This window comes from Echinops telfairi, unplaced genomic scaffold (assembly GCF_000313985.2).
Source record: "Echinops telfairi isolate 266 unplaced genomic scaffold, ASM31398v2 ScPeMD7_4225;HRSCAF=4972, whole genome shotgun sequence".
Classification (NCBI taxonomy): Eukaryota; Metazoa; Chordata; class Mammalia; order Afrosoricida; family Tenrecidae; genus Echinops; species Echinops telfairi.
In genome coordinates this window covers 19,082,109-19,107,923 of record NW_022108124.1, presented here as the reverse complement: position 1 = coordinate 19,107,923, position 25,815 = coordinate 19,082,109, and the positions used below count along the sequence as shown (strand labels likewise).

Here is a 25,815-nt window from a genome sequence, read left to right as displayed (position 1 = left end):
AAGCCCCTCCGGTCCGTAAGACCCCCCTCTACTCTGTAGACCAGCGAGTGCTTTCTGTGCTTCATTTGCTTGTCGGGACATTTCAGTGGATATTCCGACAATTCCCGGCAGTGTCTGTCACTAACGCCTTCAGTGTCCACGTGAACATCTTCTTTCAATGCCTTCTTGATCGCATGCTGCCTCTTGAAATGGCTGGGGCATTGACCAATGCTTTCGATACCAGGACACGGCCGTCATGTCTGTTCCGATCATAGTGACTCTGTAGAGCAGTGACCTCATCTTTTCCTCTGGGGAGGCTGGTGGGTCTAAGCTGCTGACCTCGGGTAGCAGTCCAGTGTGTTACCCACAGTGCCACTAGGGCCCCTCCTTTGGGGCACAGTGGCTGTTCTCCTTCACCTTCTCGTGATGCTGCTGGCGTCATTCAGTTTGATCACAGAGTCCTTCAGTGCTGTAACACAGACTTGATGTCCATCCCCACCCCGACTCCCCCCATTTCTCTCAGCATAAGATGTGGGTGTGCTGCCGCTTTGGGGTTCTGACCACTCATCTAGTTGCTTAAAGTAACACCATTGATTCTCTTAGAGTCCTAGAGGCCGGAAGTTTGAAGTGGTCCTTCTTGGGATAAAATCAAGATGTTGACTGGACTTCATTTATTATGGAAGCTCTAATGGACAGTCTATATTATTAAGTTTTCCAGCTCTGAAAGGCATGACGGTGATGATGATGATGATGATGGTTTTCATGGTTAGTGGACGCCTCCTCCATGTCCCAAGCCTGCAGCCTAGTATCTTGAAATTTCCCTGCCGTTCGATCCTTCTGTCGTCATGCCTCCTCGCTGTTTCTGACCCTCCTACCTCCACGTTTCCCTTGCAAAGACCCCTGTGATGATGTATTGCATTTACAAAGGAAGTTGCCCAGAAAATTCTTCATCTCAAGACCCCTCGTATAATCACACGTTTTTATGCTGCAAAGGAACATGAACAGGTTCGGGGATTAGGATGGGGACATCTTTGGGCAAGGGAGGGAAGCCTTATTCAACCCATTACATACTTTTTCAGATTTTTTTCAAAAGCAGCTCACCCACGGAACCTTCGGCCCGCTTTCCTCAGCCTTTCTCTTTTGCTCTTCTTTACGTCGTCTTTCTGAGATGGTTGTAACATTCTTCGTATGTGTCCCAGCTGTTTTTATGCATCTGTGTTGAACCTCAGTCGTTATCGCTAAAGGCAGATGCACGCCCTACGTTATTGTCTAGACCAGTGGTTCTCCACCTTCCTATTGCCACGACCCCTTCATACAGTTCCTCATGCGGTGGTGACCCCCAACGATAAAGTTATTTTCGTTGCTACTTCATCAGTCATTTTGCTACTGTGATGAATCGTCATGTAAATATCTGCAGGATGTATTTTCGTTGTTACAAATTGAATATAAAAAAAGCATAGTGATTCATCACAAAAACAATATGTAATTCTATCTTGTGAAATATTTCTAATGACAAAAAAATGAAAGTTTGTCTTGAAGCATGGTCTTCACTCTGGGTACTCGTCTGTGGGCGTATCTGCATGTGGGTGGACTCGCCTGGAGACAGAGGAACGGTGTCTCAGTTCCTAACACCATTGGCATTGTGTGTTTTCCAGTGGTCTTAGGCGACCCCTGTGAAAGGGTCGTTTGACCCCCAAAGGAGTTGCAACCCACAGGTTGAGAACCGCTGGTCTAGAAGGAGCCATGAAAATCATCTGGTAGAAGTTGAGGACACAGAGTGGGGGCAGGTGGGAGACTCCGGGCGTCTTAGATATGCCCAACGGAAACACACTGTAGAAGTGATTGGCTCTCAGAGGTGAACAGGGTATCTTATTTTTTTAATTAGTTGGGATTGAACACACATATCATTTTGAATTTCGGTTGCGTCAAGTACAACTGTACGATCGCTACCACAGTCAGTTTCCAGACATTCTTTTTCCAAATGGACCCCTGACATCGTCTCTCTTTCTTATTTTGATAGTCCAGGGAGTCTAGAAAAGACCTCTTGGTAAATACATCTAACGTAGAAACCAACCATCCGGGGTAAACCATGGGGAGCGCAAGGTGGAAGGCTTCTTGAACCGCAAGTAACTTACGGCTTCAGTGAAAAAGGACAAATAAAACACTTAATGATCACTATGTAACTCTTCCTGTTGCAGAGATAGCTTGCTTCAAGTGAGTGTCCTTTTGACTTAGCATTCCAGTATCACTGAGAAACTAATGTAGATGTTTTAAAGCCTTTTTAAGGTAAGCCCAGAGATCATGTGTCTTTGGTCAGAATCTACCCATTTCCCCCTCTCCACACTCTCCCAAATCTTAAGGAATATCCCCTTCCGATATATCCCAAGGAGAGGTCATTGCATATTCAGAAAGGAATTGGCTGCATTATTGGGATCTGGCCAGAACTGGGAAATAGTTATTGGTTGAAAAGTGATCTTGAAATATATAACCTTCTATGGATATAATGAATGTGTAGACGTGAACATCTCCGACATGAACATCGGGTGACCCCTGTCGTTGGATCCCCCAAAGGGGTGGGTCGCAACCCCCAGGTCGAGAACCGCTGTTTTAACCAATCAAAAGACACGTGCAACAGGTGGGGACGTTCAACGTGCTGGCAAGTTTTCATTACCGTAAACGCCTAGTCAGGACCAGAGACTCGCAACCCAGGGACTGCTAGTTTCCCCACCCACCCCCTTTTATTTTCTTTTTGCTAAAAACTCAGCCATTTTCTTTAGCAAACCATTCCCTTCAATTCGCAACACGGCCTCGTCTAGGATTAACGACAGAAAGAGGCATCTTCCTTCCCAACCGATAGGAACTCCTGGAGTTACTTAACTCTGTCAAACCTCCTTCCCTCCCCACAAACTTCTTCCTTCTCCGGGATCATGTCTTTCAATTGACCGCTAACCTTTTCCTAAGCATTTGGCGTTTTTATAAAAATTTCTAGCCCCAGCGTAACATATTTCAAATCAGCACCAATGGTGCCGTGCCCTGAATGTTGTGGAAATAGGTATTGTGGTTGTTGATTTTTAGTCTAAAACAGTGCGTGCACATCCACTATGGGTCCTGGAGCCTGCGTGCAGAGGAAGTGGGCGAGTCTGTGCAGTAGACCAGAGCATGACCAGCGAGAAGCAGCAGCAACAAGTGTGTGTGTGTGTGTGTGTGTGTCTCTGTGTCTGTGTGTCTGTGAGAGAGACGGGCGCAGGCATGTGTTCTAGCAGCTCCGCTGGGCCTGACATGTAGCTGGGTGTAGTCGTTGAGGGGGATGACCACCAACATCCCGGCCTAAATAAACCCAAATCTGCAGCTGTCCAGTCAGTCAGACTCATCGTGACCCTGTAGCGCAGGGTAGAACTGGCCCTTGGGCTTTCTGAAACTTTGAACCTTTGTGGGAGCAGACAGCCTCATCCTTCTCCTTCGGAGTGTCTGGTGGGTTTGAACTGCTGACCTTACTCAGTGCAGAACCCCTTGTGCCACTGGGCTCCTTGTGGCCTCATTAGTGATGCTGATGTGTTCTACGGAAAACACACAGGTCGAGAAGAGGATCTGAGTGGGAGGATGGGCTCGAACTGCCAGATGTTTGAGGCGTTTGTGGGGCACCGGGTGGGATGCTCCAGAGCTGCCCGAGAAGCTTTACTCAGGAACGCTCTGGACCGTGCGCGGGGATTCAGCTTGTTTCTCCTCATCGTTGGGATGCTCTTGGAATCACCTGTGTGCAGAGAGCTGCTGCAGTGTCTGGCATGCAACAGTGATGTACGGGGGCACATACAACATTAGCTCCAAGGCTGCAGGACCACATTTGAATTTCACTATTTAGGTGCATTTTCCTGTGATTTACTTTCATTTCCATTTATCAAAAATAGTTTTAAAAATTGTATTCTTCAAAATAGTGACAGCCTTTTTTGTATTATTAAAGTTTTTTATTTTTATCTTTTTACTGGGGGCTCTTATAGCTTTTATAACAATCAATACATCCCTTGTATCAGTCACATTGGTACAGAGGTTGCCATCAACATTTCCGAAATATTTTCTTTCTTCATGGGCCCTTGGCATCAGCTCCTCTTTTTCCCTCCCTGCCCCACCCTCCCCTCCTCCTGAACCCTTGATAAATTATTATTATTTTCATATTTTATACAATCCACTGTCTCCCTTCGCCCACATTTCTGTTGCTCATCCCCCTGAGGGGTGGGTTATACGTTGATCATTGTAGATAGTTTCCCGTTTCTATCCCCTTCTCCCCACCTCCCTACTCTCATGGTATTGCGTTTCCCACTACTGTGTCTGAGGGGTTTATCTGTCCTTGGTTCTGTGTGTCGAGAACTCTTATCTGTACCAGTGTACATGCTCTGGTCTAGCAAGATTTGTAAGATAGAACTGGGGTCATGATAGTGGGTGGAAGGGGCTATGAAGCATTAAAGAACTAGAGGAATGTTGTGCGTTTTGTTAGTACAATGCTGCACCCTGACTGACTGGTTCCTTATGACCCTTCTCAGAGGGGATGTCCAATTGTCTACAGATGGACTTTGGGTCTCCTCTTAGACCCCCATCATTTGCATCAGTATATTTGTTTTGGGTCTTTTGATGCCTGATATCTGATTCCATTGATAACCTCATGATCACACAGGCTGGTGTGCTTCTTCCATGTGGGCTTGTTGCTTCTCTGCTAGACAATTGCTTGTTTAACTTCAAGCCATTAAGAGCCCAGGCACTGTATCTTTTAATAGTGGGCACCATCAGCTTTCTTCACCATATTGCCGTGCGCGCCCATTTTGACTTCAGCAATTGTGTTGGGAAAGTGAGCATCACAGGATGCCAGGTTACTAGAACAAAGTGTTCTTATGTTGAGGAAGTACTTGAGTAGAGACCCAATGTCTGTCTGCCACCTTAATACGTTACATATAAATATACGTACATAGGCCTATATCCCTATCATTGCATGTTACTATATTTACATATATACATGCCTATATTTCTACCTCGATACATGTCTTTTGCCTCCTAGGTCTTTTCTCTATTTCTTTTTACTTTCTTCTTATCCCACTCTCTTGTTCAGCCTTATTCCATTCTCAGTAATCCCTCTCGGCTACATTGCACTTGATCAGCCCCCACCAGGCATTCTACACCCTCCTTGCCATTGGTTTTAGATCTTTTATCGTTCCCTTGCCCTGGGTTTGTTGGCTCCCCACTCCCAGGAGGAAAATTTTAAAAGAACGTTTTTTTGCCTGGGGGCTGTGATGTAGGTTCTCCATTGATGAAATCAACTGCTGCTCGTAGCGGTTTTCATCTAGAGATGCGAAAACTGAGCAAGCACTCTGCGCTTTTTGTTTTTGTTTTTACTTCTCTGTGGCTTCCATCAGAACCTTCTCAGTTGATGTATTTATTTTTGTGTTTAATGTTTACATAGTGAGTGCCCTCTCCCCTACCCACCCCACACCCATTTTAAATTAAGTCCCAGAGCTGTTTCTGTGATGTCTCCTCTAGGGATCCTTGACACACATTCAGATAGCCACGTTCAGGATGGGATGAGAGAAGATCTCATGCTATGCTGCTTCTCATGCTGCAGCTGGCTGTGGTATGTACAGCTAGTCCGGGATTCCAGGTGCCTTCTCGGAGTCCACAGACCGAACCGTTAGTCTGTGTGCGATGTGTGCTTCCTGCACGTGTGCTGATAACTCTCATAATCTGAACTGAACACGTAAACTCTCCTACAGCGATCATTTTTCATGCAGTTTCTAAGTGCAGATACCCTGGTGATCTCATTTTGAGGCATAAAAACAGGCAAATCCTACAGCTTTGCAGTCGATGTTGTAGATCGTGCAAGAGGAAAGGCCGGATTGCTTGTACAGAAGGATGATCCTCCCCCTGACCTTGTCCCCCACCGCCACTTGAATTCTTGTCACGTTTGTCCCGCTGGCTCATCCTTTGTCCAGCCTATCCACTTTTAGGCCATGGCTGATCTTTATGCTGAGCTTTGTAGGCCACTGCCCTTTGTGGACTCGGCCTGCTCCTCCTCCTTGTTTTTTGATCCTTGGCTGCCACTTTTTTCACGTATGTTGTTTCTAATTTTAAAAAGATATATTATTAATGAGCTTTCTAGCCTCTCCTGCAGGTCCTTCTGACTTCTTGTAGGGCTCAGGCCTTTGACGGACAGGCTTCGTGGCCGTCTGAGCTGAGTGTGACTGGAGCGAGGGCCGAAGGGTGGGAAGTGCGTGAGCTTTGGGACAGCTGGCCAGGGGTCTTCTTCCCTCCTCGGTTGGTTTTCAAAGTGAGTTCTGGGGGCTGGACGTGGCTGGAGGAGAACGGATGTGCGTGGCAAAGCCCCTCATAAGTAGACCGGGCTTCTCTTGGGATGAATTGTCACAGCGTCAGCTATTCTGGTAAAGTAAGCTCTATGCGTATACCTGAGTTTCAGCCCTTTGTACTGCAGGTAAAAATACTTGAAGTATTTTCTGAAATTACTGTCATGAAACAAGTGACTGAAAAGCCAAACCCACGGCTGTCAAGTCACCGCTGACTCACAGCAACCCCAGGACAGGCAGAGCTGCCCCTCTGGGTTTCCCAGAGGGTAACTCGTTATGGGAGTAGAAAGTCGTGGCTGGCGAATGGTTCCGGACTACTGACCTTGCGGTTAGCAGCCCGCCGTGTCAGCACTCTGCCGCTGGGGCAGCTGTGGAAACCTCCACGCCTACTCCTAACCCCTGGGGAACGTCTCCTTCTGCCTAACTCTGTTCACTTCTCCGTGACTAGGTGGCGCCCAACGATGAGGCAGTGGTGACCTTGCTGTGCGAATGGGCCGTGAGCTGTAAGCGCTCAGGCAAGCACAGGGCCATGGCTGTGGCAAAACTCTTGGAGAAGAGGCAAGCAGAAATCGAGGCAGAGGTACGCTTCGGCTTTTGTTTCTTATGTTGTTCTGTGTCTTAATTCAAAAGTACTGCGACCAGCCTTTTCACCGCCCTCATCCTTATACTGATTTTTGTTTTTGATTGAGGACGTGGAGGAAAAGCTTACACCTTCATATAAGGACTCCCATTAGGAGGACCCCTCTAATGATGCAGCCATTCATTACTTGTTATTCCGGACTGATCTAAAAATTATGTCTTTTAAAATTAAACTTTTGTCTTATTATATAATGTGTTTTTCTATGCATAAACATCATTAAAGAAAAACAAAAACATCTTTGAAATAATGACAATGTGTAGCACCATTTTTGTTATAGACCGTTGCATGTACTTCATATTTTAAATCAAACAGATGCTGTGGGAGTGGTGAATAACTATGGGTAGTGTGTAGTTCAGATGTTTGTAATCTAGGCACTCGCTACCTTTATGCATTCATTGTTTATAAACTAGTCTTAGGTTAATCAAATCTAGGGTTTTCCTGCTTTCTCATTCATTGAATTCCTTTTTACTGTTATTATTAATTTCTTATATGCATAATTTTGAGATTAAAGAAATTATTTCAAGAGGTTCTTCTTTCTCCCAAATATTTTACAGTTGAAAGTTTCACTCCTGTATTTTTCTATTTTATTTTTAAGCAATAAAATGTTTTAGGTCTATGAATTTATCTAGAGATAACATTTTTGGCTGCAAAGCAAATTTGATAGATAGTTTTCTTTAATTTCTTCAAAAGCCTGTAATTATGATTTTCACTGCCTCTTCAATCTGTGATTTTGACCATTTTCTCTGGGTCATTATCTTGGTTTTTGGCGTGACAGTGTTGTTTATCCTGTGGCTAGTCTAAATTTAGAAAAGGAGTCTTGTGTACAAGGACTCTTCTTAGTTATTAAAATCATAATAATATTGTGAAAAGATATTAAACTTGAAGGTTGGGGTTTGTGGTTGGACAGGGACAGACAGACCATGCCGTTGGTCCCGTGGCTGAGCTGCCGTTCAGGGCTCATTTCCAGTCAAACAAGAGACGGGTCTATGAAAACAGTGACACTTGGGAGGTCTGTCTAGCCTGGAATACACAACCATTTGGGATCCAGGGGGCAGTGTTGACTCAAGAACAAAGTCCAGAATCCTAAGGACAGAAGGAAGGATGGAAACAGGACCCCAGGGAGGAGATGGTGTGGATGATGATTGAGGGGGTACAGTGCATGAGATGAAACAGTGTGTATAAATCGTTGAACATCAGCCTGATGATTTGCATTGTAAACCTTCGCCCAGTTTACAATAAAAAGATCAGAAACAAAACGTGTCATTCAAAAACTATAACATCTGCCTTAAACCAAAAGACTCTCCTTTGTGATGTTCACACACACACATCCCAAGGTAGAGAGCAGACATCGGCTTCAGGGAACTTACAACGGGAGTGTTTCCGTGGGCTTGGAGCTCGTTTGCAGCTTCTCTCTGCCATTTCCATCGCTGTGTCGCCTCCTTTGTGCCTTTCTGACCCCAGCGTGCTCCTCCTCCCCCCTGTGTCTCTTCATCTAACGCTCACAGCCGCAGCCACGCCCCAGCCCGCCGGGTCGCACATCACCGCTCCCTAACCTGATGGCAACTCACATGAAATGCTGTGGCAGGAGCAGACACACTCGGCCGGCTGTCTGTGTCACTGACTGTTCACTTACTTTCTGCGGAGCTGTAACAAAATGAACTAGTAGTTTCACAGACATCTCTCTTTTCCTTGAGAGAAACAGAAATGATCACAGGATCACAGTCAGGCGTGACACATCCACGTGAGCCACTGGGCGATGTGCAGGACATTGTCTTTTCTTCTTCAGAACAAACCCTTGAACTCGCCAAGGGAGACACGTACGTCACTGAAGCTGCTTCTCTCAGATTTCGTGGCTCTCTCTGGAATGCCGATTTCTTTTCTCAACCTGATTTCTTCTTAGGCTCCACAGTTGACAAGGGAGCCTGACACACACACACACACACACGGTTCACATATACATCAATAAGGTATAAATGCAATTTTAATTCGGTACAAATGTGCCCATCAAAAGTTGTGTTCTTTCGGAAATGTTTAAGATAGTGGATTCCTGTTGAAAAGTTTGATTATATCCTGAAAGTTTGACCTTCAAAAGGCAAGGATAATTTGGAGATCTAATTCCTTAAATAATATCCACACTTATGAATTACTATCTTAATATTCCAGAATAGATCATGCTAGTGGTAAAGATCAAAGGGGTATCATAAAAGAACAGACAACGCCGTTCTAATTGTTGTAAAATCACTTTTTGGCGTGCATAACAGTGAGTTCTACTTTGACGAATATAGAAGTTATATGGCTTCTAGAGATGTCTTTCGTGCACATTAGGGAGATTCCCGGAGGTTCTCCAAGGTTGCATGGGTGATGTTCAATGAATCAGTCAAATCGTCTCCTTGCAGAAACTGTTGGGTTCTCTCTTGACCAGCACTTCCTCAATCACACCTGGAGTGGGAACCGCACGCAGCCGAGGAGGACATTCAGTACTAGGTGCCCAAACATTCATCAAGGGGCATAAAGTGCACCAGGTGCTATTTAGAAATGAACGCAGCCTCACACGCCGGCCAGCAGCTTGGCACGGAAGCAGCACAAGAGCTGACTGTCCTGTGTTAGGCATTCCTTGAGGATTCATGCAGTGCTTTGCAAAGTTTATATTCCCCCCCAACAAGAGTTTTTTTTCTGGGGTGTTTGAGACCGTTTGATTGGCTCCCATCCCCACTTTTAGCACATTGTCTTCACCTATGACGCCTGGCCCTCAGAGAAGTACAGAAATCGCAACTGACAGTACACATTTTATCTGAGAACTTGAGTGCCAATTAACGAAAACAAACCGGACCCGATCCGATCCGTGACCTGTTATGACTGCTTGCTTCTATCTGTCGTTAACGGTGCTTGCTCATTTTATCTCCAGAGATGCGGCGAATCGGAGGTCTTAGACGAGAAGGACTCCATTTCTTCAGCTTCGTTTGCTGGATCTAGTTTGCCAGTTTTCCAGAATGTCCTCCTAAGGTTTTTAGACACACAGGCCCCCTCGTTGTGTAAGTACACCTCTTGGCTTCGTCCTCTTCACGACGGGAGGGACGGTCTCTGGGAACGGCTTATCTTTTTAAAACTTTTCATCGTATAGAGATTTCTAGGTGGTGAATGTATTGTTTGTGAACTTAGCAGAATGTTCTAGCATGTTTTCAGGCCGATTTTAAATTTAAAGACCATTACAAATTCAGTTTCTGTGATTTCAAAAATTTCAGAAACTACTAGTTGGCTCACCCCATTATATCATGAGGGAAGTCATATTATTTTGTTGTTAAGGCCTAGCAGAGCAAAAGTTATGTGCTGGGCTGCCAAACAGGAAGTGGACCTTAGACACCGTCCCAGGCACTCTGCAGGAGAGCGAGCTGTCTGTCTGTCTGTTCTGTAAAGATGACTCACGGCTCCCTGGCTGATTCTGACTCACGGCAACCCCATAGGGCAGGGTAGACTTTCCCGGGGGGTTTCACACACTCGACCTCTTTCCGGATGTAGAACCGTCACCTTTACCCTGAAGGGTGTCTGGGGCTTTCAAACTACTAGTCTCGTGGTTAGCAGCCCAACCCTAAACCATCACAATACCAGGGCTCTGCCCTGTCCCAATTACAGCCGAGGAAACCATGTGAGGCAGGACCTGTGGTATCACCGGACACACTTAGGAGTCAACATTGGCTTAACTGCCGTGAACAGCAGCAGCACTGTATCTGCTGTAGATGTTTCTGGCCAAAATAGAGAAGCCAAGTCCTGCAAATTTCAATGGACACCGTGCTTCTGAATGGCTTCCCGTCGTGCTGCCATTTAAATCTCTCACTTCTAACTTGTGCTTCTACCACGGAGGGAAGTGCGCTGAACCACTGTATGACCGCGACAGCACAGTCAGCACTGTTCTCGAACGTTCCTGCCTTCCCAAGTCTTGTTCTGTCTTGGGTGGAGGGTCGGGGCTCTAGGGAACATCGAACCCCTCAGTGGATTCGTAGTCTGGGTGGCTGCTATTTAGACCGTCTTTGTGAGCTAAGTAGGCTGGGTATGGTAACAAAAATACGGCAGGAAGGGTCTCCAGATAGAAGGTATAGAAGAGCCAGTAGCCATTGGTCAAGAGCACTGTAAAAGACAGGGAATTCTGGGCGGGGAAGAGAGGTGTGTGGCAAAAAACGGTATGAAGCAAGAAGCCGTCCTGGGAGTGCACTCCATTCCGCTTCTCAGTGACCGCGGGGCCATCAGCACCAAAGCCTGCACAGAGCCCTGGGGTCACCCTCTCCGGGCGTTCTGTGTTCTCTAACAGCAGAAACGCTTGACGGTAAAAATGATGTCTTCTGAGCAGAACTGAATGCTCTACCGGATCTGTTTCTTGTCAGCGGATCCAAACAGTGAGTGTGAAAAGGTGGAGTTTGTGAACCTGGTGCTGCTGTTTTGTGAGTTCATCCGCCACGATGTCTTCTCCCACGACACGTACATGTGTACCCTCATATCTCGAGGGGACCTGTCGGTCACCGCTTCGACGCGGCCTCGGTCGCCAGCAGAGCATGCGGATGAGCACTTTTCCAAGGATCCCGATGTGAAAATGGAGGTAAGGCCTCGCGGCCGGGCGCAGCGCCCCCAGACGCTCAGTGCTGAGAGGGATCATTTCGGGGCGGAGGGCCAGGGCGGCCGGGCTCTGTTCTGGTCACAGAGATGGTTTATCGCGTCTCTGTACTCAAAGGGACATTGAGATTTCTCAGCGCAACCTAGCATGTAGTGTCGGCGATTATCAGCGCTTCATGAGCAGATGTGACAGCCCATAACACTTGCCGTTGGGTTGGCATTCTACGTTCCGATTGTGGCTGTTTCTAGAGTCCATTTTGCCTTGAATGTTGCGCTTCAAAGTGGGACTTGTTGTCCCCCCAAAGCCCCAGTCAGGCTGGAGTGCCAAGCAGAGCCTTTCTTCCAATTCCAAGTCACATGACTTCTATCACTCTTTACATGAAATGTGAACTATTATTGTCATTTCAGTGAATTCAGTTGTAATCTCTGCTTTTCAAGTGTTGTGGAATCGTCCTTTCCCCCCCACACAAAAAAATTACTTGGGTATAAGAGTGACCTTGTACTTTGGCTAAGGTCTGATTTTTTTGGACCATTGTTCCAGTTTCTCTTGAAAATTTCAAGACAAAAAGGTGAAGCTGGTGATGAGAAATTATAACAAATGATGAGCATGAGATCATTTCTGTAAGGAGACAGCCTTATATTTGTTTTTTGAGGCACTAATTGTATAGTGGTAAGATATCTTGAAAATACTTTAGTGGCTATAATTAGGAAAAAACGTTAAAGGTTTTTTCCCCCTAATTATATGCATTTATAATTTTAGTAGTAAGATTTGTTGTTCATATGCTCCAGGATGGTTTTTCTGATTATATTGAAAGCATAAATGGTTATCCATTAATTTATCTACAATAGAAGCTTTAAGGGCAAGGATTTAAATTATTGTACCTGTTTGATCTGTCCTGTTTTTTCAGCTTTTTCTTTTCAACTCCTAGATATCAAGGTATCTTATATCTTAGACATAACCATTAACTATTTCAGAGAAATTTGTGTGTAGATTGGTTTCCCTAGAAGCGAAAAACCAATGAAGCTCATATGTAGGTACATATACAGAGTGGTTTTTATCCAGAAAGTGGATCACACAATTGTAGAGGCATTTAAATTCCAAGTCCATTAGTCAAAGGTCTCCTCCTGACTCAAATAGCTACTGGTCTAACGGACCCCACATCAGCAGGTCAGATGCCAAGCTATTGACTGCAGAAGCCGACAAGCCCAAGGTCATCAGGAAGACAGCAGATTCCTGACAACTCACAAGATCAGCAGGTCAGATGGCGGACTTCAGACTGCAGACATAAATGAATCCCAGGTCACTGATGGAAGACTAATGATGACTCCTCCCAGGATCAGTAAGAATACAACAGGCTGCTGACTCCAGTGCCCAACAGATGGTTATGAGCCAGATAGAGGATCCAGACCCAGCAAAAAGCAAGCAAGCTTATCTGTAGCGTCCACTCATACTGGAAGCAGGCTGCATTCATGAAGATATGCCATGATTAGGCGATTACTGTGTCTAACTACCAACAAACATTGAGAACTCTAGCCCAGCCAAGGGGATTCAGAACGTTAACTATCAGAGTCTGCTTCTTACTAATTAGCACCTGCAAGCATCTCCTTAAACCAGGCACAGTCTAAATGAAGACAGTTATCATTGTCATACATGTGCCTACCATGATACAGCTATTAGACGTACATCTGAAATGTGCAAGTCTCATTTGCATTTTATATTTTCTAAGTGACCACAATAAAAATATTTGATTTACACATATAAGGAACAACTATTCATAGCCATTGCAGTTCCCCTTTCTGCACCTGATCGTCAGCTATAGCGATCTGCAGTCAGTTATAGGGACATTTAGAACCACCTTCTTCTACCTCGCATCTCTTGTTCCCTTTGCCCACAGCCAGAACTTCACTTGGTTGTAGTTCTTTGCTTGGCAGGGTGACCACAGCCTTCAGTCCTGAAGGATACGTATGGGCCTTTAGCAGTCATGACAGAATTGGGTTACCACTTCCTCATGCAATTTACTTGTTCCTTCTGATCCCACTGGAACCTGGGCTCCTATATACCACTTCCATGTGATGGTGGAGAACCGCTGTGGTTGTGCAACTTTATGCCTCCCTGGGCCAGACAACACCCAGTTCATGATAGGCAGTGCAGGAGGCCTGTGGCTTGGTGGCCTGTGGTCAGGTGTTCAGTCTCAACTAATGCCCAGTAGCAAGCCAAAGCTGTTTCTCAAAAGGAGACTAAGTGCCTGGAGAGGATGGCAGGACTTGACTAAAATCATAAGAGCCTTCAGTGGGATTCACCAGTAGGGGCCGGCCAAAGACTCCTGAACTGCTTCTCTGTCTTCCACGGACGTGGTAGGCATCATTGGATCACATGACCCATGGGGCAGACAACCTTCCTGGCAGCCCAACACTGGTGCAGACCCCTGTCTCTGGGTCCCACTCAAAGCCAGCAGTTGTTAGAGGCACTTGATAGAGAGGTCAAAGCAGCACACCCTAACGAAGAATAGTTTATCTTCAAAATCCAGAGTCCAACCAGGTATGGCGCCACCTTTTCAGCCAGAAAGGGGTCATGTGCAAGGGGTCATAGGCAGTAAGTTAGCTTCTCTTTAGTAGGTTTCTCTCGACATGCTGTGTATCACTGGACCCTCAGTAATTCCAGTGATAACAGAAGGTGCCTAAATTTTTGTCAGTTAATTACCCATCCTCTCTCATGAAGATGTTTGACCAATAGACCAAGAGCCATTGATACTGCTTCCTTACTAGGTCTAATCAGCATAAAGTAATCAATGGAATGGACCCGTGTGATGTCTTGTGGAAGGGAAAGGCAAGCCAGGTCCCTAAGCACTGAGCTATGATGCGCTTAGCGAGTTGATAGCCTTCTCAGGTAGGACAGTATAGGCGTATTGTTGGCCTTGACACCTGAAGGGGTAAGATCATATCGAGTCCAGCTCTTATCTTACAAATCGAAGGGGTTCAAGAGGGGCATGGTCTGAAATGAGAAAACTTGTAGAATAGAGAAGAAGGAGAGATGCAGGTGGGGCGCAGGGAACCCTGAAGCACAGGCCCTCCATGGCCCTGAACTTTATTCGAGGCAGGTTTAAATACCTTGCTGCCACATCGCCGGCAGCTGGTGACAGGTTTGCACAAAGGGACAGCTGACAGTTGGTTAGGGTGCACCAAGAAGCACGGATACATCTGCCAAGCTGTTCACAGACAGGAGGGGAGAATAAGGTTGGGAACACGAACCCACTGATAAGTTTGCAGGCTGCTGCTTCTGCAGCTTTTGCCAGAGAGCAGGAGGTCAAGTCCAGGGAGTGGGATGGAAAGTGTGCATTTTGTCTCAGACAGAGAGACAGGCCAGTCGCTGCTTCATCCGCTCCCGCAGTTGAGCCATCAGTGTTTTCCACTGGCCTTGAACTGTGGAAGGTGGTGGTCCTGTCCAATTTGCCTAAAGAGCAAGCGGCTTTGCTCCCACACGAAGGTAAACTGCTTCTGGTGATCATTGGAAACTGGAATGGCGCAAAAACCATTAGCCTGTTCAACATCTACATGCCAGCTACCGAGAGATGCTTTTGTTTGCTCGAAACCACAGCGGGCATGGCAGCTGCAATTAAAGTCCTCTCCTGGCTACGTTTACGATAATCCACTGTCATTCTCCAAGGCCCATCTGATATCGCACAGACCAAACTAGTGAATTTTCATGGAGATGCGGTGGGAATTAACCAAGCCGACACCGGTCACATGCCTGATGGTAGCAATTATCCCTGCAGTCCCTCCAGGAATGCCATCTTGGTTTTGGTTTACTATTTCCAAGGCAGAGGCAGGTCCATTAACATCCACTTCAAGTTTCCTCCCATAATAACCCTTATGCCATGTGTCAGGAATCCAGTGTGGGCATCTGCCAGTTGCTAAGGATGGCTGTTCCAATGATGCCTTCTGGAACCGGGGCAGTCACCACAAGAACCCACTGCGAGACAGGCATGTGCTAAGTCTTGATTCATAACGTCACCTTCATATGCCCTCACTCTGACTAGTGGGCCTCAGTGATGTTTTGGGCCTCCAGGAATTATTGTAAATTCAGAGCCAGTGTTTGTTAATCCCCTGAAAGGTCTGATTATTTTCCTTCCCCCAATGGAGATTCCCTCTTGTAAAATGTCAGAGATCCCTTAGGGACGGCTGGAGAAAGACAAATGGTGTGCATTTTGGTAGCGAACGGGAGTCATTCATCCGTGGAACCCGGCCTTTCCTTCTTTTAAGAGACAGCTTCATAAATTGGCTCATATCTGGGAAGTGAGATGCTACTCATCTGTGTTCCAGTGGTTTAAGTTAGACTGATGTTCACACGACCTTGAATATTTCTACTTGTACAGATCAAGTAAATATTTAGTAGATCTCACATCTATCTCACTCCTAGAACACCCTGCCAAAGTAGCCAACACCATAAGTCTGTCTAAGTCAGACCCTCCTGATGAATTCCCTGGCTCTGGTAGCCACCACAGTAACCATGGCACCCTGTATCAGTTGATGCTGTGCTGCCTCTTGGTCCCTGCCGCCGTGGGGCTCCATCAGCTGTATTGCAGTTAGGTTTAATCATTCAGTTTGAGGGCAGCTCCCTCTGTCACATTTGACTGGCATCAAAGATTGCTCACAGTGTTCTACAAGGATGCTGGGGTGCCCTGCCCAAATTTGTTCCATCCCGTTGTGATAAAGACGTGCCCCTGAGCGCTCTGTGAGTGGGTGTGTGGATCTGCTTTGGCAAACCCCCTGTAACTTGGCAATCGCTCCAAGTCTTTGGTATCTTCTCCTACAGAGCACGAAGGCAGGTCTGTTGCTTCAACTTGGTTTCTTGTAGGCCCGCTTGACACCCCCCCCCCCTTGCTCACAACCCATGCTTTGATGAAAAACCCACACAAACTTCTAGATCAGTGGTTCTCAACCTTCCCAATGCCACGGCCCTTTAATACAGTTGCTTATTTTACCACCAAAACTGCATTAAAAATGTGCTGGAAAACTCAGCTTATACTCGAGCATCTACGGTAAGTGTTGTTAAGCTTTCTTTTTCCCCCACTAGGAAGTTGCTCCTCCCTGTTGGCCCGCAAGTGCCCTCAGTTTCACACAGGATGACATTTGCGTATTGTGTTAGGTTGGCTTCCCTGCAGAAAAGAACCAGTGACCTTTGATTTGTATGAGTTGTATATGGAAAGAGATTTATATCTAGAAATGGCTTCCATCGTTGTGAAACTGTTCAGCCCAGCCCGAGTCAGGCTTCAGTTGATGAACAGGAAGCAGGATGATGAACCAGAGGCAGTGGGGGGGGGGGTGCACAGGCTGGTGGAAACAGAGGGAATATGAATCTGAAGTTGGCCGAATGAATCCACTGTCTGTAGTCTACTGACAACTCCTGGCATTGGAAGCCAGTGCAAAAGGAGGAACCGGAAGCAAGACCCAGCCCTGGCAGAAGCCTAATGGCCAAAGAGGATTCAGCTCTCCTCCATCGCTTCCTCTGATACAAAAAGCCACACCCAAAGAGGTATCATCAGGCTGAGATCTGATTGATAGGTTGGACTCTGTCCCCACCCTTCCCCAGGGGTGTCTCCCGGCACCCTCTTTCACCTTCACGATGTGCAATCCAGCTGTTCTAAGTCAGCTGTTCTTCGGATACGGCGCTGGCTTTGCTTTTTGTCACATCCGTTCAGTTACTACAAGAAAGGAGATGTTCTTTCTGGCCTAAGTGGAAACTCGTGGGATTTTCGGTAGTGCCTGACCTGTGACTCTGACTGCCCTCGTATGTTTCTCGACCACATCGTTGAAAGTACTGCCAACAAACCAGCTTTCTGTACCCTCACACTATCAGACTGGCTGAAGACCATCCAGCACGTCATAAGGCAGCACCTCCGTTCGCGCTGATGCTTGGTTTTGTTTCTTTGTTTGTGGTGATGTTTCGCACCATGGATTCACCGTATTCCCGTTGCTTGGGGAGGCGTAGCTGCCAGTGTCTTGGACACCAGTGAGGTCGAAAAACCAAATTAGAAAACACATCCTTATAATTTTTTCCCCTCTAGAACTGCTCTCGGTACCAAACGTCTCAGGCTGGGTTCTCTAGGAGAGGGAAACGAGTGCTATCACAAACGCAGAAAGGTTCTATCAAGGAAAAGGCTCCTAAAGGTCTGCCGGCGGTCTGTTTTCTCCTGATTTACATAGCTATAGGAGCAGCTAATGCCAAGCCAGCCGGCTTCTGGCTAGAGAAGTGAACAGACTCAAGGTCAGCAGGTAAGACGCTAGGCTCTGAAGACTCTCAGGACCAGTTGTAAAGATTGAATCAGATGAGCCAGATGCTGGATCCACACCCGTTAAAAAGCAAGCCAACGTTCCCACATTGTCTACTAATATTGGAAGCAGATCACATCCATGAGATGTCCTTGTGGTGGATCATTACATGCTAACTGCCAAACACTGAGAATCCTGGCCCAGCAAATGGGACACAAAACCTTAACCAACCCAGTGACTGGCGGTAGCACACAGTCAGACTTGAGGGCCAGCTTACTTCTCATTTGCATCTACGCCTTGAACTAGATCAGAGGCTCACATTTCCTCCTCAGGAGGAAAGGACGTGAGATTAGACAAAATGCATGTCTTAGAAATTTCTCCCTTTTCTGACAGGGAAAAATAGGGAAAAAAAAACACCCCAAAACCAAGACTGCTAGGTTTTAGCTTCCACTTCTTGATGAACTATAAAATTTACAATGTGACTTTCTTTCTCTGGCAATTGTCAGGAGCAGAGAATTATGGCGCACATGGGCATTGATTCAGGAACCACTAACATTTTTGACGAAGTAGACAAGAATGACTTTAAAACCGAATTTGGTTCGGAATTTCCAGTAGGTTCAACCTTTGAATTCTTATTGGTTACTAAGCTTTTCTCCATCCGTCTCCACCCTTTGTTCCTCGCTCCATGGACCACGATGACTCGCGATACACATGTGACCGCTCATGACTCCCCAAGGCACACTTGCCAGCTCGTGCAAATGTCTCACTTTCATTCATCCTAACCCTTGCCTGCCTTGATTCCTCCATTAATTATACCACTCCTGCCTTCCTGGTTGATCGCCTGGGACTGCTCTGTGCATTTTGAGATCCTCACCGCTCAGCTGTATGTGATTGTGGTTTCTTCACGGCAGTTTAGGTTGATTACTCTGTATGTCTTAAGCTTCTAAATGGTGCCTTCCTTGGCTCTGAACTTGCTATCCATGGATCTAGCATGTGATCCAGAGTCCTTGGATGATGCAAATGATAAATGTGTAGAACTGCTCATTGAAAGGTAGAGGTTCGATGGGTGCTCAGGTAGAAGGGCCTGACTGTGTGCTTTCAAAAGGTTAGCTCTAGAAAGCTCTGTGGAGAACAGTTCTACTCTGACCCACACGAGATTGCCCTGAGTTAGAATTCGCTTGATAGAAAGCCGTTTAATGCATTGTATATGGCTTAGGTATTCCTTTATGTCTGCTATTGGTGAGTTTTAGTAGTGAGTTATTCCTGTGTATATGGCTTTGTCATCTGTATAGCAACGTGTGGAAAACACTAACCTCAGTCTGATTTTTACCTCTGGTTCTCAGGGTAGTATTCTTGTGCACATGTGCTATCTGTATTGTTATTTTTTTTTCATCTTCAAAACGGGGATGATGCTGATAGATTTCTTTTGATCTGAATATGGAACTTGTGAAAAATTATTTTTTTTAAAGAGAGGGGGTACCCCCCCCCCAAACAGAAGAAAGCTCTGTTGGGTGGAGCTTGCATAGTACCCACTTTTCCCACTAGGTGAGCATCCAGCAACTTGCTCTGAGTTAGTACACCCAGTGGCATCACCTGGGAAGGTTCTCTTTGGTCACGGTGAACTTTTTTTCGTAAAAGCAGTTTGACCCGAACCTCGTTTTTTGTGAGGTGAAATGTCGACTGATGACAAACCTCATTCTGGATGTCCATCAACTTTCCAAACAAATGAAAATGTCAACTCAGTGCATTTGGAGTTCATTCCACCAGGTCAGACTGTTGATCAAGCTCCTATTTAGAGGTTCTGAAAATATAGTGTAACAGTGTGTGACAATAAAGGCCTGGCAGATGGGCCTGGTTTTGCCACCAGCACAATGCACCTGCTCATGCAGCCATCTCAGTTAGCCAGGTTTTGTCAAAAACAGCATGCCTCTCTTGCCCCATGTACCTGACTCGCTTGACCTCGCTCTATGCGACTTCTCTTTGTTCCTGTGAATGAAGAGGGACACAAAAGGACAGAGATTTGACAATGTAGAAGAGGTGAAAGCAAAAATGAGTATGAGGGAGGGGCTGTCAGCCGTCCGAAGAGATGAGTTTGAAAAAATTTTCCAAGAATGGAATCGCAGATTTGACAGATGTCATAAGTGTAGTGGGAGTACTTTGAAGGTGATAAGAAGGTTGTTTTCTAAGAAAAAATATGTATCTTTGAAAAAAAAAAATCCTCTTTTGTGTACCCCCCTTGTACATATATCATTTATATGTATGCATTGTGTATATATGTATATATACACACATATACATTGTCTATGTGCACATTGTTCAATAGTTACATAAGGAAAGGGTATTATTGCATGAACATCGTGTGTTTGAAGTAATGATACGGACCCCTGCAATTTGGTTTCGTCGTCTTTCATTTACAATCTTCAACATTTGTTTTACATGACTTAGATTTTCTCCCCCATCCCTGGAGAGGCCTGTGAGAATGTCAACCCCACCTTGGGAAGAAGACTGTCGGTGAACGGTGAGAAATTGATGAAGCGGGACAAGCCAAGGGAGTTAATTTTCCCATCTAATTATGACCTCCTTCGCCATCTGCAGTATGCGACCCATTTTCCTATACCTCTGGTAAGTGATTGCTGTGGTTACTTGCCACCTTGATTATTTTATTATAGAACCATTAATGGTTGAAGCCGATACCATTCAGCTCTTGGTCATGTCCATCCGATAACAGGTGAATTTTTGCACTGGCTGTACCTTTGGCTCTGGTCATGAGTGTTTAGCTGATGGACTGGTGTCATTGCAATGGAACTAGAAAAGAACATTTTTGGTATGATATTCATTGCCTTGTGCTAGATTAAGTGGAATTTCCTATATTAGTGTCCTTTTTTCAAGAGCACTTGAGACAGTATAAATGATGTCCAAGTGACAGTTTTCTTACTACAGCTTGAAGACCTTTATTGAATGGCTTTTATGTTCACTCCCTTGAGGTAGGTACTTGGCTTTTCATACAGGGTGAGTATTTTCAGAAAATTTATGGGAAAATGGATTTTTTCCATGAAGTTTATGACACACCCCCTAATACGTATGAGTAAGGAATTTCAGGGGAGAGTAAAGATAAGATTAAAGAGAGACAAATAGATATAAAATGACAAACAATCAAGTAAGTGCAACAATTGGGTAAAAACCCAAGTGCCTGGCAGCTGGACCATTTGACATGCACTGGTCCTTTCTGCTTAGCTCGCTGCCTGGCGCCAAGCACACATTCAAAGAAAGACGATGGAGGGAGAGGGTCTGTCTGTAGTGGAGAAATAGGGCATGCGCTCACGGAAATGGTTGAACGTGTCATGTTTTAGGGTTGGGCTGGGATAATCTATGAGTCGGCACGTGGAAACCATTTGGCAGGAAATTTTGTGTTTGAGTCATAACAGCATGTTGTGTTTTCTTCTAAAGCAAGCAAGATTTCGTTTTTGATGTTAGTAGTAAAATGTGCCAAAAAACAAAATACGTATTTATTCTTGGGATCACAAACTTTTTCCTTTTAATTTAATATTAAGTCTGTGTCTGTGGGTCATGGTTTTGGATATGGAGTGCCAATTGTCTGTATCAAAAATGTAATTTTGAGAGAGATATTATGGTCCTTGCTGGATGTTTCTGGTCTGCAACTTAGATATTTTCTCTCTTTTTTGGTATTTCATAAAACCCTCAATGATTTCAAAATTGCTTAACCTGTGCTTTCTTAGTACAATGAAGAACCCCCTTTGTGTATAGGTGTGTGTGTGTGTGTGTGCATATGCACGCGCGTGTATATCTTAGGTTGTATCAAAACTGTTTCAAGTTGCCAAAGTTCTCACCTGTTTACCACTGGCTGACTATATCCGTAGTTTTTAAGTGTTCTGATGGCCAGGCCTTGTGATGACTTAGGCCATAAGTTGAACATAAGCCAATAAGAACTGCTGGGTAATTGCCATTGTACAAGTCAACGTTTGAAGGGGAGCAAAAGTATATATGTATGAAACCTTGATATTAGGAGTGCTGTTGAGGCTCTGCTCATTCTAAGGGGGAATTTTGACTCACCTGTCATGCATGTGAGAAGAATCAGATCAGGGGGGAAAAAATCCTTTGTTTTCTTCCCCTGTCTCTAAAGGTGTGGTGATGGAGAGAGGACTCACCAAAGGAGTCAGAAAAATTAATTTGTGTTGTTCATACTATCATGTGAGCAATAACTTGGGCTGCCTAGTAGTACACATGTTTCTTAGAGTGCCAACAAGTAAAGGGTCTAGGGTAGGCGTGTTCTGTCCTCCTTAGGTGATGAGGCATTTGTATTTAGACTCTGTGGCAGGTATGTCCCGTTACTTTTCATTGCTGATGGAGGAGGGATGTACCATTGTTGCTGGCTAGCTAGAATTTGTTCAGCGCTCGTATGGTAAGTTTAGTAATGGGTGCTTTGTGAATTTTGTCATTTTTCTCCTCCTTGGTCTCAGAATATATGTGTGAAACTAAAGGTGGGCGTTTTCTTTTGATAAGCTAAAGAAAACCGTCTACTCAATGCTGAGATGGAAATGAATCTAGAATTCAATGCATATGCTTAACCCAGGAACACACCTATTCCTTAAATAAGGCCACTGATCTTTATGTTACCCAGTCTTCGAATATGCGCCTTAGGTACTCAGGAGATTGAAAGTCAACAAGCAAAGAGATAGGAAGACTCGTGTATGCTGACTTGAAGCTTTCCCAGTCTTCCTTACGTGCCTTCTAGTTACTGTAGCTGTATGGGGAACATTGTTGCTAACTGGAAGGTCAGCGGATCCAACCCACCAGTTACTCCCGGGGAGAAAGCTGAGGCAGTTTGTTTCTGATTTTACAGCCTCAGAAACCCGACCAGCGGTTCTCTGCTGTTTGTAAGGTTTCTGGGAGTCGGGATTGAGGACCTGGCAGGGACTGCGGTTACTGCCGCCTCCCGCGCAGTGGTGTTTCAGTCGTAGAATTTTCACCTTTCGCTTAGAAGATCCCGGTTCAGTGCTGGGCCGGTGCACCTGTCTGGGAATGGAGGCCCAGGTGTTACTGTGCTGCTGAACAGGTTCCAGGTGCCTTCCAAACCCAAGACAGGCTAGGAAGAAAGGCCCGGTGATTGACACCTGAAAGCCAGTCACTGAAAACCTAACAAGTACCTGATTCCCCTTGTGCGTGGGATCCCTCTGCTGGGGTGACTCATCTGCAACAGCGTCAACCTGAGACCCCTTTCACCTCCCTGGGGGTGGAGTGTCCGTCGTCCAAGGGTCTGATCCTAAGGGCTGGAGTCTTTCTAGACGGGAGGCTGCTTGGCCACGCCTGTGTGTCAGGCTTACCTTTCCTGGATCCGAGCAGCACTACCTGACCAGTCACGTGTACCTTTCTGACCTGGCCTGGTTTGAACGGAGTCAGTGTGTCTTATTTCAAGACCTCCGAGGGGCGGGCACTGTGCTTTCCTGCCCTTGGTGAGTTTCCGTGACAGCTTCGATAGTCCGTGTGATTTCTCAAAGCTCCTAGTCACGTGACCCGACTCGTTTCATCATACTGTAAAGTAGGCGGTCCCCGGGTTTGTCACCACCAATGGTGAAGCACCCCAAAGGTTGGTGCTTGGAGTCCCACTGGGGGACCTGGGAAGGAGGCTGACCGTCTGCTTCTGAAAGGCCGCAGCCTTGCAAACCCAACGGCGCCAGTTCTTTTCCCTCCTCGTAGAACCACGCCACAGCAACTGCCCACAACAACTCGCGGAAAGCCTTTATTTGGAACGTACAGAGCAAATATGAGCACATACGGTATGGTAAAAACCAGCCACACCTCCCAGTCTTCCATAAATAAAAGTTAAAGAAAAGAAGAGGTGTTCAGCGTTAGAATAGTGAGCCCGCAGGTTACTGCTGCAGGCGTGCTGGGGTAAGATGAGGCCCGGGCTAACAGATGTGGAAGTCAGCCAATTTCCCTTTTCTTTCAGCGAAAGTGATTCAGATGCTTTCAGTGTTCTCTTGCCGGCTGAAGGGCTTTCTGGCACACTTGAGAGAGTCTTTGACCTATTTTTGTCCAAAACTCAGTTCCAGACATTTAAATGAAAAGTTCAAGAAAACCTGAAGTATGTGAGTCTGTACACGACTGGCTGCATTTGTCTTTCAAGGCTGTAGCCGTGTTGTCTTGTTTCTTCATCAGCTCAACAAGACCCTTTAGACTTGAGTACAAAGTGTTGGGTGAGAAGCATCAGCAGCCACTAGCGTACAGGCTGCTTTTGCATTTGGAAGCAGGGTTTCCCGATAAACCACGTCGTGTTCACTAGCACGTCTGTGTTTTTACTTCCTGAGATTTCTCAACACCTCACTGCTTCTCTGTTCTTCGTTTCAAACCTGTTGCCCAGCATGATAACAGGCAGCAGTGCACATCCTAGGCATCGCCTTCGCACCGTGGCATCTCTTGCTGCGCCCTGGTCTTATTCGAGGCAAATGTCTCAGTGACCTTTAAGCGGAATGCCTTTGAGAGGTGGTAGTACAGGATGGGATCGAAACACAGGTTTGACACCGCCAAGAGCAGGGTGGCTTCCTTGGCTTTGAAGAGGGAGTTCTTGGTCCAGCAGTCAGCTATGACTTGGGTCTGGCTGAGGGTGTATGGGATTCGGACCAGGTGGTAAGGAAGGAAACATACGAGGTAGCCCACCGTCACTAAGAGTATGTTGAGGAGCGCGCTCTTCACGTTTGGGTAATTGGCATTATCTTTGTTTCGGTGGAGTTGGCGGATGACCAGGCAGTTGGATATTAAAATGATGGCTGAGAAATTTAAAAAGATTGCAATGCAGAGGAAGTTTGTCAGCACATGCCAGTTTTTCCCGAACTCTGTCTTGAAGTCCATGCAGCCCACATTCAGCTTTTCATCGGTGACCCGGATGGGAATCATCATGTTTGGCACCATGATAAGAAGCACCATTAGCCACACCACAGTGGATATCATCTTAGCAAATCCGGGCTCTTGTATTCGGTAAATCCTGCAGCTGTGGATCAGTTGAAGGTAGCGGTCAATGCTGACGAAAGCTAAGAAGATGATTGATAGGTACATATTAATATAGATGAGGCAGGCCGTTACCTGGCAGTGGAATATCCTCACCTTCCATGGTGCCACGCCCAAGTCAACCACGATTTTCACTGGCAGCGCCAGAGTGAGCAGGAAATCGGCCGTCAGTAGATTGGTTAGGTATATGCTTCTACATTGGTGGTTGGTATTCTTCTGTTTGAACACCCAGGCTGCAAAACAACTCCCCATAATTCCAACCAGGAAGACCAAATAGTAGAAATACGTGAAGGGTTCCAGCCTGCTGTAGACCGTGCAGGAGAAGGAGCTGTTCGTCATCCCAAAGGAAAAGAGAGCCAGAGGACCTGTTCAAGGCAAAGGGAGGAGAGAGGGAGGAAGTTGGTCATTACAGTAGAAGCCCTTGTTAACACGTTCACATCCACAGGACCGTGGTCTGTATTCCTGGATCCTTCCCATTCTTGTATTCAAGTGTTTGGGTGAACTCGCTAGACCCTCCTAGCCTATGAGGGCACTTGGGTTCTCACAGTCTCATTTTATGACTCCCTGGAAATCCCATGTGGGTTTACTTTTAGGAGAGACCCCCACCCCCAATATTTAACGACCTTCATCTTTTCGGTATTTCTTTTCACAGATGTATTGGAGCTTAATCCACATATCGCACAATTCAGTAGTTTAATCATCTCAAGAAGAGTTGCACAATCATTACCACAGTCAATTTAAGAACACTTAATTATTTTTCCCCATGGTTAAATCGCTTTTCAAATGAGATGTATAATCACTATCAGGTCTAGTGCTCCCTCCCCCCTCCCACATACATTGGCCTGCCAACCCCCCCCTTCCTACCTATCTCCCACTCCCCACTTCTACCTCCCTTGCATCAGTTCTTAACTCTGTGTCTCTGCTCCTTCATAAACTGGAAAACTCAGCAGAAACAGTAAA

At 45.9% G+C, this 25,815-nt stretch overlaps 2 protein-coding genes across 2 annotated transcripts in view; one reads left to right on the top strand and one right to left on the bottom strand.

Annotated features, from left to right (window-relative positions):
• The window catches only part of MED12L (mediator complex subunit 12L), a 370,846-nt gene that overhangs the window by 95,436 nt on the left and 249,595 nt on the right, over positions 1 to 25,815 (top strand). Inside the window, exons 11-15 of the mRNA XM_045294999.1 lie at positions 6,769 to 6,900; positions 9,866 to 9,992; positions 11,337 to 11,548; positions 18,339 to 18,443; positions 20,278 to 20,454. Coding sequence (XP_045150934.1) covers positions 6,769 to 6,900; positions 9,866 to 9,992; positions 11,337 to 11,548; positions 18,339 to 18,443; positions 20,278 to 20,454 — 753 coding nt within the window. The remainder of the gene's footprint in view (positions 1 to 6,768; positions 6,901 to 9,865; positions 9,993 to 11,336; positions 11,549 to 18,338; positions 18,444 to 20,277; positions 20,455 to 25,815) is intronic.
• Positions 24,119 to 25,815, bottom strand: part of GPR171 (G protein-coupled receptor 171) — a 19,676-nt gene continuing 17,979 nt past the window's right edge. The window contains exon 2 of the mRNA XM_004708540.2: positions 24,119 to 25,220. Within this exon, the coding sequence (XP_004708597.1) occupies positions 24,238 to 25,194 (957 nt within the window). The 5' untranslated portion in view covers positions 25,195 to 25,220 and the 3' untranslated portion in view covers positions 24,119 to 24,237. The remainder of the gene's footprint in view (positions 25,221 to 25,815) is intronic.